The sequence below is a fragment of the Brachyhypopomus gauderio genome, chromosome 4 (assembly GCF_052324685.1).
Source record: "Brachyhypopomus gauderio isolate BG-103 chromosome 4, BGAUD_0.2, whole genome shotgun sequence".
Lineage (NCBI taxonomy): Eukaryota > Metazoa > Chordata > Actinopteri > Gymnotiformes > Hypopomidae > Brachyhypopomus > Brachyhypopomus gauderio.
In genome coordinates, this window is record NC_135214.1 from 3,322,322 (window position 1) to 3,337,410 (window position 15,089).

Genomic DNA, 15,089 nt, shown 5'->3' on the forward strand with positions numbered 1-15,089 from the left:
TCACACCGTAATGCACAATCCAAGTAACCTCTCATTATGGTTACTCACTGTAATTCCGTGTACATTCCACTCACTCTGTATTCTTGCTCGTAGCTAAACGCTCATACTTAACTCAAACTAGTCATCTCCTTCAGCACTCTCAAACAAGCCCACAGAAACAGCACTTTTTCCTGCAACACTGAAGATAATGGTGCTTAAATGCTTTAAAACCCTCAGCCTTTTAGTCTCAAGAGCTCATCCTCGGCAACTGTCATAAAAACCAACACACCACTCGACCAATCAGCGGCTGTGATTACTCTCTGCTTTTCTCCGATTGGCTAGAATCAAACGTCACGAGAAGTGCCACTGATTGAGGGGAGAATGGTAGCGGTACAGGGAGGCGCTCCGCACACGAGCGAGTTCAGTCACGTCATTAATACCGAAGCCGTGTTTGTCCTGCGCTTCCAACGGAAAATGGGTGGGCGTGGGAGCTCGGCTAAAGTAGGTCAGTCGATTGGCTGTCCGTTCTCATTACGCGTCCATGGTGCGGACGAAGGCCCGGGAGAGGGACTGCTGTGTCCCCGCCTCAAAATTTCAACCTAATTACATCCACTTGATTCAGCACAATGACAGTCGCATAGATGAGTTTGTCTATTTCAATTAGTTTTTGTTCAACCGAACATACGCTAAGCCCTCTCAGCCCTAATTACCGTCCGACAGGGTCTTACCCCTGCGACTCCTCTCTGTGTTATTGCTGTGTCCGCGCCCCAGAAGGCTGCACGCCTAGCGCCAAGACGCAGCAGGAAATGTATTAGCACTTCGAAACCCCCAGGGAGAACAGCAGGGCTGAAGTCCTAGGTGAGGTGACCGTTGTTGCTTAGCTACCATAATGAAAGGCATTTAGGATCATTACTAAGAATGTGATGTCGTTCCTCTCCGCTGCAACTGGGTGTTCTCGTAGGCCAGCACCATCATCTCAGCATAACCGGCCAAATAATGCCACCTGCTTCCTACGACGGCCCATACAAAAGGCCCCCAGCCAGAAATGCACATAGTGATACACACATCTGAAAGTCAATGTGTGTTCTCCAGTCGCTGTGTGTTCTCCAGTGGGCTTGAGTTGCACTACTGATCAAATCTATTTTTTCCCATATCTCCCCTCCTTTTCATCTCCCTCTCCACCCCCCCCACACCTCCACCCCCATGCCTCCACCCCTGCGCACTCTTATTTATGATGCTGTTGTGCTGTGTGTGTGCTGGGTCCCTCTAAACAATCCTCCTCTCCTATTCCCACCTAATGCATAATGTAACACATTCTGGGCCACAACACAAATTGCTGGGCTCTTTGTTTTGCCATGAACTGCCACTAAACCCCATTTTCTTCACTCTTACAAACTCTTCGGGGGTATTTTTTGGTTTTAAAACCACTCACTGATTGCGATGCTTCCTCAATGACTTGTGCCGAAACCCTTTTATCTGGATCCTGATCCGTGTTGCATTATCATGGTTTCATTGCACTCTTAATCTCACCCTGCATCCCTGATCTAAACTTGAATAATACATGTATAATAACGCATGTATAATAACGCATGTTTTTATGTCATTTTCGGTCCATTTCCTCGCCGCTCTACCACTTCTCTCCATTTGCCTTCAATCTGTGCTTAATCATTGTCGCATTTAATGCTTCATCTTGAACCTCCACCCTACCCCCACGTCCTACCCCACCCTCATTGCAGATCAGTGTTGTGAACCCCCTCCAACCGGACACGGACACCCCCCCCTGCACGCCACCCGAGCAGCGCCGTTCATCGGAGCCGCACTCTCGCTCATTCTGCATGTGTATGTGTGTTGATGTCACGTCATCGCCACCCTGCCCAGGAACAGGCCCAGAGACCGAGCCAGGGACTTTCCTGCTCTCCGTTTCCCCACCAATAAGCTGCGCGCCCTGGGGCAGCTCACTGACTCTTAGCCATGCCAGCTCATTGCACCTGTCAGTCTGCAGCAAGTCCCTGTTGGCCCAGAGCGACCCGCCGTGTCTGTGAGCCGACCGTGCCCGTTTCACCCCTCCCCCCATGCCCACGCCTCGCCACCTGGACACTCCTGCATGCCAAGGGGTCTCACACTGCACTGAAAAAGCTCAAACCATAAACACTTTGTCTGTAATTGTAGAATTACCACTAGCCTCAGGCCACAAATGCACTGGAAAATCTGTGATGAACATTTGTGCTAGTGTGTTATGCAAATACACACACACACACACACACACACACACACACACACACACACACACACACACACACACAGCTGAATGTGTGAGGTCTTGAGCACTTTATGCTATCCTGCAATTACTGTTTGTGCACATTTGCTCGATGCGCTTATTGTTTATCACAATGGTTGAAAGTTTCAGTTGTGTTGCTCAAGCAAGTGCGTTTAATGATGCTGTGGACTCCAAACAGAGGCACGATTCAGGATTCATTAAGTGAAGTCAAGTAGGATTTTGTGTATATCTGACTTCACACACTGGTCTCACGCTGGGCTTTTTCTTTACCCATAATTCATTTTGCCTCAAACAGGGCCTGTGCCTTTTATGATATCAGTATGTAATAGTGTACAATTTGGTTTTCATTCTCTGTGCATTGCATTAGCTGAGGCAGACACAGTGCTCTTGAGAAAATGCAAGGAGTATCCAAAATTACCCACTTCCCATGGATGAGAACATTTGCACAAATTGACCTTAATCACGTTACTGAATGGAGGTTGCATGTGGAGGGAGAGCAGGTGAATAAGCTAACTGTCATTTCTTACACAAATTACAGCCAGACACTAACTGTGCATCTCTTTATATGTAAACCAGTGAAAATGGACACAAACCAAGCCTGGATTACTGTTACCATAGATCTGAATATTACAGACATGCAAATTAATCAACACAATCTGGTAGAACACTAGATCCTAATAATTAAATAAAAATGCGGGTTATTTATTGCTCATCAGGAATTATTATTATTATTTTCTGTGGTTTCGGCTTTTCTGTCTGGTGATTCACAGGTCAGAAGTTTGGGATTGAGGGCTTTTGCAGATACCACAGATTCCAGATCAGATATTAGCACAACTCTTACCACCATACCCCCACTGCCCCTCCAAGCTGTAGAATGGGCATGAGCAGAAGTGAAGTTGGAAAGGTTGTAGGCAGAAGGTCCGTGGTGGTCCCAGCTCCATGCTGTCTGGGACTGCCCAAATGTGAGCATGCTCTGCTAGGAAATGGTGGATACACTGAGTGGGATGTGACAGTCTGCTGTAGTCTGAACAGAATAGTGACTGGAAAAACACGCAAAGTCCAAAATATGGAAAGGTCCAACTAGGCGAAGACATTAATGATGGAAACAGCAGCATATGAAAGTATGCTAGCAAGGTGGATAGGGAAAATGGGGAATTCTAGCGCCACCTGGTGCCACTTCTCCAGTATAGCGTGTACATACTCCACACTAGCTAAATGAGTAGCCTACAGGGGTGACACTCTCTGTGTAACTCCCGTTCATGTTTGTCCTTAGCCATGACCGCAGAGCTACAGCTACAGTTACAGCTACATATGTCGTAGTGTATGGTGTAGCTATGTTGTAGTGTATGCTGTAGCGTATGTTGTAATGTATGTTGTAGCATATGCTGTAGTGTATGTTGTAATATATGTTGTAGCCAGGGCCGGAGTGGGACACATTTTCAGCCCGGGAGTTTCATGTCCAAATCCGGCCCAAAATTATTTTTCCCTCCCAATCGGCCCAAACTAGAGATTGACATGAGCCGGCCCATAGGGAATCCTCCCGAATCTCCCGATTAGCCACTCCGGCTCTGGTTGTAGCATATTTTGTAGTGTATGCTGTAATGTATGCTGTAACATATGTTGTAGCATATGTTGTAATGGATGTAGCATTGTAGCCGCGAACAAAAGTTGCGTGTGCGAGTGTCAATTGCTAAGCGGGAAGACCGCTAGCAACCGCGAACAATCTATAATAGTAGCAAAAACATAAACGATGCAGCGCTTTGGTGCATGGCGCTATAGTGAGCTATTTTTAAAACAAGCCCGCGGGCGACTCATGACGTGGGTGACCCCTGGTTTATTCAATATTGACGGCAGCCTAACTTTTTGATTGGCAGCTAATTGAGCAATAGAACACGAGAGGGAGTGTGTTATCGTATGTACATGCCGTTACTTGACAACGCGTCCGCGGAGTGATACAGAGAATGAGAATACCGTGCTGTTATCACACATATCTGCAGGGTTAGAACACTTCTCAACCAGTCAGATTGTGAACTAACTGTTGTATAATTGGCGAATAATCATTTAGTGTTAGAAGGGGAGGGACAACTGTGGATTTTGATTGAACATAAATTTAAGTAGATTTCTCGATGGGACCAATTAGGTTTACAAATTTATATGTAATTCATTGGCCCTTTGGCGAGCTACTCAGAAAGGGGTGGCGCGAGCGACGTGTTGGAGACCCCTGGTGTAGCGTATGCCGAGGTTAAGTTGTTGAGCGGGGGGGGGGGGGGGGGGGAGTGAAAGTTGTTGAGCGGAGAACAGGCCAATCAGAACCTCTCTCTCCTTCCCACTCGTTTGTGTGGGTCACTCGTTTGTGTGGGTCACTCGTTCCGGGAGATTATATGTCACTCGCGGGTATCAGGGAGACACTATGCGGGAGACTCCCGCAGCTTCCGGGAGACTTGGGATGTCTGTGTTGTAGTGTATTCTGTAACGTATGCTGTTACGTGTTGTACTGTATGCTGTAACGTATGTTGTAGTGTATTCTGTAAGGTATGCTGTAATGTATGTTGTAGGGTATGCTGTTACGTGTTGTACCGTATGCTGTAACGTATGTTGTAGCGTATTCTGTAACATATGTTGTAGCATATGTTGTAGTGTGTGCTGTAATGTATGTTGTAGCGTATGTTGTAGTGTATGCTGTAACATATGTTGTAGTGTATGCTGTAGTGTATGTTGTAGTCAGTGATGTCAGTAACGCGTTACTTTGTAACACTTTAATCTTACCACTTTTTTCAGTAGCGAGTAATATAACGAGTTACTATTTCCAGTCCGGTAATCAAATTAAAGTTATTTATCCAAGTAACTGTGCGTTACTATTTTTATTTTCCTTAGTAAAAATATATATAACCTATTTGCTTTCTTCTTGGCTCAATTATAGTTTCGTGCGCGACCCTGTTAGAGCGCATGCGCGTTCACGTCATTCTGTCCAGTGTTGTCCGTAACGATATGTGGTAGTATAAAGAAATATCCCTCAAAAACAGGGGAAGGAACATTTACCTGACCAATTTTAATGTTGCATTGTGTTCCAGGTTTGAAAAGTGCTGGAATTTTGGCTAAACTTAAAAATGCTTGAAATTGTAATTGTATTTCGTTTCACAACAAATAGCTGTCTGACTGAATAGTTCGCTTGTATTTACAAATAATACCGCGCAGCGTCACAAAAGTAATGTCAGGAGATACATTGTTACTGTTAAAAAAGCACTTCCAATAAAGTGAGTATTGGAAAAACTCATCTTGCTGCTGAATGTAACTACTAAAGTAACTTGTATTCTAACGTAGTTACTTTTAAAATCAAGTAATCAGTAAGTTACTTTTTAAAGGATTAATCAGTAATCAGATTATTTTTTCAAGGAAACTAAGCCATCACTGTTTGTAGTGTATGCTGTAACGTATGTTGTAGCATATGCTGTAAGGTATGACGTGTGGTGTAGCATATGTTGTAACGTATGTTGTAGTGTATGTTGTAACATATGTTATAGCCTATATTGTAGTGTACACTGTAGCGTATGGTGTAGCGTATGCTGTAATATATGTTGTGGTGTATGCTATAGTGGTATGTTGTAACATATGTTACAGTGTATGCTGTAGTGTATGGTGTAGCATATGTTGTAGCATATGCTTTAACTTATATACTATAATGTATATATTGTAGCATATAATGTAAAGTATGCTGTAAAACATGTTCAGAATTTATTTGCCACATCACCTCTCATCCTTTAGTCCTCTGTTACATAGTTATGCTCTTCTGAAGACACAAATAATAAATAAGATGGGGAAATCAAATGACTGTATGGCATTGGTCCCAAGTTCAGAATTTCCAAGGGAAATTAGATCTTTGGCCCTGTCAGTACAGAGAAATGAAACTGAATTGAAAGCATGTGTCAAACCTTCACTCCTAAATGTGGAAGGGTCTAGGGGGGAGATCTACTGAAGTGAAAGCAAAACTGTTTCTACGTTTAAATGTACTAAACAAGCATTAAAAAGAAAAATGTTAATGAATTTAACATTTAGTCGTTAGTGATTTTTTATATTTGATGTTTTTTTTGTCCTCTTAACTCTCAAAAGAGAACATTCACGTACATAGGGGTCATGTATTCTACTCTTCTGAGGGTTGTTAATCAACAGAATTCAATTACTCCATACCAAAACCAAAGTATTAAAATAATGTAATAAGTATTAAAATAGATTCCAGGTAGTGTGTTTTGAGATCAGTCATTGCACAAAGATATATAAGAATAATTGGCCATAGATCTTGGTAGCGGGTAAGATTTTAATAGGATGCTTTCATTAGAAAATAAGTTGAAATCCAGAGAAGCACAACTGAATGGATTTGGAGGTAAACAAGAAGAATATTTAAATTGTGTTTTTAGATTTTCAATGTGTAAATTGAAGACCTAAAAGAACTTGTACAGTATGGAAATGTTATATAGAAGCTTAGTTTTGTAGTTCTCAGTACAGGGCTATTTCTGAACATGGATATGTTTCCTCTTGTCACCTCACCGAAAACATTAAATAATTCTTTGTACAGCTTACAGTCATGTAACTGTAATTTTGCACCATAGATTTTCAGGTAGGCTGACACTCTGACAGAAATTGCATTGCCATCAAGATATTGTCAGAAAGCCTTCAGTTCTGAATGAAGCTTAATTTGCTATTAGAACAAAATGGCTCTTTGCTGACTGTCCCAACTGGAATTGATTCCAGCAAATGAAATGGACCTGTTGTTTTATTGCTGGCCATTACATCTGTTCGCACTGCTCATAAATAAGCTTTTCTTTTTCAGGAAAAGAAAGAACCTAAATCATCCCAAGCAGGCAGCAAACAGCCGTTTATCTTAGGCCTGATACACCCCTTCGTAAATCTCCACAGGTATCGAACATTTGCGGTTGCGCAAAAAGGACTTAGGCAGCATTTCAGTGAATTGGTCGTATCATGTCCTTAAATATGTTTCCATTACAAGCATCTTCTCTGGGGATGACAAATGTTTTACGAAATGTAAAAAATTGAAAATTACTTTGTATTTCTAAGAGGTTCAGTATGTGGTGGGTAAATGGTTTAAAAGTGAGCTTGGAAGGGGGAGGGGCTAGTGTGCCAGACCTCACCGTGGAACATTCCAGAAGTGTTGTGTGCTTAATTCAGTGAAGATCATGGTGCCTTAGAGGCTTGAAGTACGTTACAGGCTAAGCTCCTAAAAAAAAACAAGTATTTTGACATCTAACCCTGTGTGTTCTTACATTTATGGTTACCCAACACACATTGGCCTCTTATATACCAAAAATATAATGTCCAACCTGCAAAGAAACCAATACAACAGACAGTTTGGTTCTTAATTTCCCTATTTGCCATAATATCTAATATTGTGCTTTATAACTGGTCTATGCTATGCTCTGCTTTGTAAAATTGCATGAAGGAACTTAAAGAAAGGATTTGACAGAAATCCAATCTGACAGTCCTGCAAACCACACAAACCATGTTAATTGTCTAAGATTTCTTCTTATTGAATACAGGAACAATTTAACTGTCTGTGAAATATCCGTAGTTAAGTTAGAAGAGGTTGTCACGGTTCCATTAAAAGGGAGTTTTCTTAAAACTGTATTAGGTCTTAAGTGTTTAAGATTACGTGCTTTCATAGCTGTGGACGTCATGTTGTGCATTTGGCCAGGTTATTTGGCTCAGCTACAGCTTTCTGCGAAGCTTTCTGTGATGTCCTACCTTGGAACCTTCATCAGGAGACATGGACTCCAGGTGGTAGGTTATTAAACTAAGCCGGCATCTGACTAGAGCAACCTCACATGCATATCGTCGGTTCTGAACCATCACCCTGCCCCTGCGTGAAGTGATCTTGCCAGGAGATAATAGCCACCTCTGTGGCCACTGGTCTGTTAAACCGCTAACGACTGGAGGGTCACCTCCGCTTGGAGAGCATAACATCTCAAGCGCTTTGTGACATGTGTTGTGAAAAGCGCTATACAAATAAACTTTGATTTGATTTGATTTGATTTAATGGCCGTCTGGGTCTTTAAAGCATCATTAGGAAGCCATGCCCCACTAGTGCCCTCGTTGTGCCAAGTGTCTAGGTACCCTGGGAGCTGACTTGGTGAGGCCAGGATTCGTATTTATGTTCTGTACAGCATTCTCAATGGCAGCTCTGTGCCAGAGAAGCAGCCGTCCAGCTTGGGTAAAAGGAATCAGCAGTAAAAGAATGTGATCATGGATCTTTTTGGAGTTTTGAACAGTGCAATATGGTCCATTATAATGATCCATCTTACTTGATCAGGTGCATATCCAAATTATTCAATGTTTGTTACCTTGTTGTAAGAACTTGGTGATTAGTATATCATAGTGAAAAAGATGTCTGTCTCATTTTGTGACCGACATGCTTTCAACAAGTGTGTTTGAGCCCAACAGCTGAAGAAGACATACTTGATTTCAACTACATTATCATAATTTAAAGCTTGATGTAAACAGATTTGCAGAATGATTTAAGTTTGTTGTCAAGCTCTGATTTAGCCTTGTACTATCAACGTTTTTGGCATTTAGAACTGTCTGTGGCAATCTCTCTACAGGGGCAAAAAACATAATGAGAATTTACATATTCTTCATCTGAATTTCAGACGTACTGGAGGAAGGTTCTTTATCTAGAAGTGTTTCCAAACTAGCAAAGCTCCAAACTCTCTTTAAGCCCTACTTAGTCATGTATCAGTGTGACACAGTCATTAAGCCCCACACATGATTATAAGCCTCATTACCCTGTCAATCAGCAGTTGGGTGCCCACCCACATACCTCCTCTCTGTGTGTGGGTTCAGTCCAGACACGATCAATCGAGCCTGAATTATTGCTGCTCATTGCTGAGACTCAATCACCACTCAGACCTAATTAATTGAGTGCGCCGAACCCAGATGCGGATGAATCACGCCCATTTGTGGAACTTCAGGATAAGTAATATTAACGAGATGCTAAATTGAGCCTCTAATGACATTATAAATCAACAACAAATCAGCTTAAGGAACAAGGGCACATTCTTCAGAGACAGTGCAGGAGCACAGAGATGGTGAAAAACGGATGTGTTGCACAGTAAGTCACAGAGGAGATGGTTACATTGTCCATACATCAAAAGTGAAACCTTCTCTGAGATCAATACATCTAAAGTGCTGAAATCCAGGAGGGCGCATGCTGCTCGGTGTGCAATATTGTGCACTTGCATGTAAACATGCTACAAGGATATTTCAGTGTAGAACTGGTTACATTTCACCACAGAACTGGATACATTGCAGTGTAGAACTGGTTACATTTCACCACAGAACTGGATACATTGCAGTGTAGAATTGGTTACATTTCACCACAGAACTGGATACATTGCAGTGTAGAATTGGTTACATTTCACCAGCAAACTGGATATATTGCAGTGTAGAACTGGTTACGTTGCAGTGTAGAACTGGTTAAATTTCACCACAGAACTGTGGGCGTGTCCTCCTTTTTTTTCTTTTCTTCCATTCTCCCTCATTGGCCTGTAAATCCTAAAGTGTTGATCTTCCTCGTGTGCTCCGAGCTCTCTGCAAAGGGCCCCTCTCCGCTTCCCTAGCACATCTCTTTTTCCCGCCACTCTCTGTCATTATGTCCAGATCACACTGCAGACAGACAGGATGCTGAGGTAATGGCCGCCCGGCTCCCTGCAGCCTTCATGATTGATGTGTTTAGGCCTACGGAAATGTTATTTTTAAATGGATTTTTCCCTCCGAATGGCTTTTCAGACAGCAGCGCATTCCCATTAGGATCATTCTTAGCATCAGCATTTATCTTGATACAGGAACTGGCCCGAGTGCGTGACCTTGAAATTTTACACAGAAAAAGGTGATGTTATAAGTCTTTTAACAAGACTTTTATCATCACGTTATTAGATGGGAGTATTAGTAGCGGTCTAATCTCACAGCAGTGTGGAGAACACTTCCTGCATACTGATCGGGTCACGTCACACGAGTCATAAATGTAAACATGTGCTTTCTACTAACTGGAAGCTGTGTAGCCTTGTCTTCCGCCATTCATCACCACTAAATAGGCCCGCATGACACTGACGCTGTGCTGTGTACTTACTGCTCAAATGCCTTTTCTGTCTTCCTCCTAATTAATTCAGATGAGCCAGCACACAGAGGCCTTCGGCAATGACAAACATTGATTTCATTCTTGTTCTCGGGGCCTCCAAGCCCAGTACCCCCATCTGCAAATACACATCTCTCTCTGGAAACTTTTCACCCCCCCCCCCCCCCCCTTTTCATTATTAATGAGACTGACTAGCCTTGGGATGTACTTTGTGTTTTGAATGGGAATCTGCCAAGAAAGTACTTTCAATTCATAGTTAAGGCCAAAATATGAATACATAAGTCTGAACAAGGGTCGTTAGCATAGCCGCGATCGGTGCAAATTGATCTGTTCGCGGCCTGTTCGTGCTGTCGGTCCCTCTGTCTCCGTGCCCTCCGGCGCCTCGGAGTCGGACCTCACGTCTGGGCCGGCTCCGCCTCCACGTACACCCCCCCCCCCCCCCCCCCCCCCATGTGTGGTAAGGCTACGCCCGACCCGGGGGCGGCTGACGTGGCTATATGCTCCTCCTGTCTCAGCAGACTCCCTGTTCAGCAGCCTGGGCTTGGGGACGGTGGTGGGCCTGGGCCTGTCCGGCCTGCTCCTGCTGCTGGCGCTGGTGGACGTGGGCTGCTTCTTCCTACGCCAGTGTGGACTGCTCATGTGCCTCACTCGCAAGCTCTGCAGCAAGAAGACAGCCACCAGCGGCAAGAGCAAAGAACCAGAGGAGGGCAAAGCCGCCTACCTGTGAGTATCCAGCCGGCCGGGTGGAGGGGGTGGAGGTTGTGGAGGGGTGAGGGTGTCCGGGGAATGGGCAGGGGGCGGCATGACCACTGGGGCTCCTTACTTTGATCTCTGTTGTCTGAAACATCCTCGGTCACCAGCCCATGCTATGTTCTGGTTCTGCTCATCTCTGAATGCAATCGATTCAATATTTATGTGTGTGCTCTGTCCAGCTGTTTTTATTACTGACTCAATACGCTTCCTCCATTGCTGTGTTCCATTTACCATACTTCACTCTCATTCGCATGCGCTGCTCCATCGGACAAAGAGTAAGTAATCCGTTTATTAATCAGAGCTAACGGCTATTATGTAGCATAATAGCAGGCTCTTCCTTATCACCGTCCCTTCCTGGCAGTGTGTGAAGCTGTGACCTTTTCTGGCCCTGCGATATCCAACATCTTCATGTCCCTGGTACTGAAGAGGGGTTCTGTTCTCCTGTCATGTAATGTACCTGTAAGATGTCTTCTGGCTGGAAGGAATCAAATCCTGTCACGTTTGCTTGACTCTGAGTTCAGAGGGATTAGGGGGCAAGATTGCCTTCAGCTCCAATAACAAGCAGCAAGGATTTAAAAGACTCTTTTGATACTCTCCAGCACAGTCTGTGAGATGGCCTCCATCTGATAGGGCCCGTCTGTCTGCCGTCTGGCCCTAAGGCCTGGCTCCTAATAACTTTATTAGAGCGATGATGCTGAGAGGGAACAGTGCATGGCTCCCCTTCCCATGACACGCTGGATGATGGAGGGCCAGATAACCTCATGCTATAGCACACACCCTATGTCCCTACGGCAGGCACACGCTCTCTACAAAAAACCCTCTGTTCAACACACACACACACAGACACAGATAGCACACAGACACTCGAAACCAAATGAGGGCATGGCTTAGCATAAGGCCCCCTACCCCGGCATGCGCACAGAGAGCAGGCACTGTCCTGCCCTGACACCTGTAGCTAGCCAAATGACATGACAGTCCTGGTTGGTGAGCGCATGGGGCCGGTACTGACCCGGGGCACGTACCCTGCTGGGTGCCTCTGTTCCCTCTCCGCAGGAAGCTGCCACTGAAAGAGGAGAACGGCAAGGAGTCGCTCAAGCCGGACACGATCGAGATCAAGGTTCACGGCGACAGCGGCCTACACACGACGCCGCAGGACAGCAAGGCGTAATGGCGGGCGGGGGCGCGCGGCGAGGGACCGCACGACACCAGCCACCCCCAAACCAAAACCCAGCGAGCTAACGAGATCACAAACAAGAACATGGCCGAGGGAGAAGTCCTTTGTTAGAGAGCGGCAGTCAGGGGAGGATCTGAAGAGAAACTGTGTGTATATATGCAAAAAAAAGAAAACCCGACCACAAAAAAAAACAAACAAAAAAAAAAATAGAAAGGCAACTCAGCGGCTGTTGTGTGACACGTCTTTCAGAGGATGCCTCTCCACAGAAAGGCTCTTGTTTATTCTGTGATTGTACTGTCTCTCTCTCTTTTAAAGGCTTGGCTACTGCTTTGTGTCTAATTCTTTTGTTACTTGAAACAGCCGAGTCCGTGTCCTTTGACCCCCTCTCATTCCATCCTTCTCACTCTTTTTCTCTCTTTTATCACATTCTCTCTCTCTCTCTCTCTCTCTCTCTCTCTCTCTCTCTCTCTCTCTCTCTCTCTCTCTGTCATTCTCAACCTCTGTGGATTTTCACCTGTGACCCACAACCATTTGAATTCTCCAGAGAGCTTTTATATACACATACACACACACACACACACACACATACACACACGTACCGTTTTTCATACAGTTCTCTGCTGTATATTCTTTGGTATTCTCTGGACACAAAGGAATAGAGTGTCATGCCACAGACTGACCTCTGTGTGGACTGTTATTACTCCGTTCCATGTGTGTGTGTGAGTGTGTGTGTGTGTGTTGTGGTAGTGGGTAACCGTACTGTGTTTTCCATTACTGCATTTTTCACCACTGTGTGGCGTCCGGCTCTGACAGTGAAGCTGATTATAGTGCACCAGCAGTGAGACGAAGGGGCAGAGGAATCAGAGTGCCAGGGGCATCGTGGGTGCAGCACGGCCCTGCAAGCCCCGCCTTTCCTCCACCCGAACCAACATGGCACTGGCACTGAACTGGACGAGGCCCATTGGACACGCAAAAGAGAATCTGACACAAAACAACCTGTGGTTTGGATACCGTAGTGTAAAATGTGAATTGTTGAGGTAATGCTCAATGTTAATATTTTTGTTATTGTTCACATTCATTGCCCCAGAGGTTTGTGTGTGTGTGTGTGTGTGTGTGTGTGTGTGTGTGTGTGTGTGTGTGTGTGTGTGTGTGTGTGTGGGTGTGTGTGTGTGTGTGTGTGTGTGTGTGGGTGTGTGTGTGGGTGTGTGTGTGTGTGTGTGCGTGTGTGTGTGGGTAAAGTATTTGCAAACAAACATGTAATATATATAGAAAGGATTAAAGGTGTATTGTAAAAAAACTATAGAGGTTGATGCAAGTTTGAAAATAGATTCAGCTATGAAGGTGACAAAAATGTTCTCAAGCAGATCAGTGTAAATACACACATCATCACTTTTGCAAGGGGACACTGGGGTGGGGGGGGATGCATCTTCCATGACTTTGGTCGTGTTTGTGTAATACACACTTTGAATATTCACAGATATGCATAACTCCTGCTTGAATGCGCCCCTGTTAATATCGCCCGTGGCCTGACTGTGATAGCTAGACAGCGAGAGCGGAGGTATTTCCTATTGCCCCAGGCTACTTTAGTTCAAATCTTTGAAATAAGTTTTAGATGGTGCTGGCTCATGTCTCATGAGTGTGGCCTCAGCAAATAGACTGAAGGCTAAAGGCACATATATCTACAAAAAACGGCATGTCCATCACATGGAATTTAGCACTGATAACAGGTAACTTAGATTGAAATTTGTGCCTCAACCAGGGATATTCTCACTTTTTACCAATGGGCACTCCAACTCAATACCAGCCAATCAGTCGGCATGAAATCTAGAAGAACAAAAAAACCTGAATCTGTCCATACAGTCTCCTCACAAATCTCACTGGTTAACCACAGAAGAGTAATTAAGTGTGACTAATTGAAATGTCTGGGCCATTTTGAAACAGGAGAGGGCAGAGACTTTGTTTTAGTATGCTTGGGCAACACAGCCTTGGTTCTGAAATATTTCCCCCGCTAAAGCATTTAAAATATGTCAGCAGCAGACCATGCAGGCGAAGTTCACGCTGGGAATTTGGAGATCACCAGATCACTGGATCACTTGCTTGGCCTGATCTCAGTCAAACAAGGTCACTTTGCTTTGTTCCATCGAATTCCTTCAAATACTACATAGTGTTATGAGTTACATATGGGCTACGTTTTATATAATATACAGTTTGTTCACCGTCAACCCAAGAGAAGGTTCTGGAATGTTGCCAATTTTCGTTCAGCTTGTCTGTTATTCTGGGGTGGATGGGGAGGATTCCATAAACCCCACTGTATTTGTGGAACTCTTGTAATCCAGTGTAATTTTCAGCTGTAAATAAAAGTGTCCTGATATTTAAAAACATCTGTGATTGCTGCTGCATTGCATGAGTGTCTTTGATAGGCTTCCAACACAACTGCATGCTCCCACTGCAGTAGTTCAGTTCACTGGTAAGGCGTGTTACATGCTTCTTCTTTCCTGAGTATGATTCTTCATCCCCTTCTGTTATCTTTATTTGCTAATCCAGTTCAAACCAAGAATCATTTATTCAAATGGAATTTGTGATATTTTTTTTAATTGTTGTTTCTTTCGTCCTAAGGAAGAAACAACATAAGTGCTCTATAACTCCACCATGACTTTGCCTGTTACTGGGACTTGTTAGTGTACAGTGTAAAGTAAGGAGTCTTCCCAGTGGTAGTGGTTCCCAATCTGAGCCCCAGGGAACCTCAGGTCTTTTATCCACACTCT

At 44.3% G+C, this 15,089-nt stretch overlaps 1 protein-coding gene across 3 annotated transcripts in view; it reads left to right on the forward strand.

Moving 5' to 3' along the window:
- ncam2b (neural cell adhesion molecule 2b) overlaps positions 1-14,769 on the forward strand; it is a 41,188-nt gene extending 26,419 nt beyond the window's left edge. Inside the window, exons 15-16 of one of the 3 annotated variants that reach the window (XM_077001544.1) lie at positions 10,913-11,120; positions 12,204-14,769. In XM_077001544.1, coding sequence (XP_076857659.1) covers positions 10,913-11,120; positions 12,204-12,318 — 323 coding nt within the window. In that variant the 3' untranslated portion in view covers positions 12,319-14,769. Of the gene's footprint in view, positions 1-1,715; positions 4,510-10,912; positions 11,121-12,203 lie in introns of those variants that run through there. The other 2 variants (XM_077001545.1, XM_077001546.1) reach the window with 2 other exon arrangements.
- Positions 14,770-15,089: the final 320 nt, after the last annotated feature.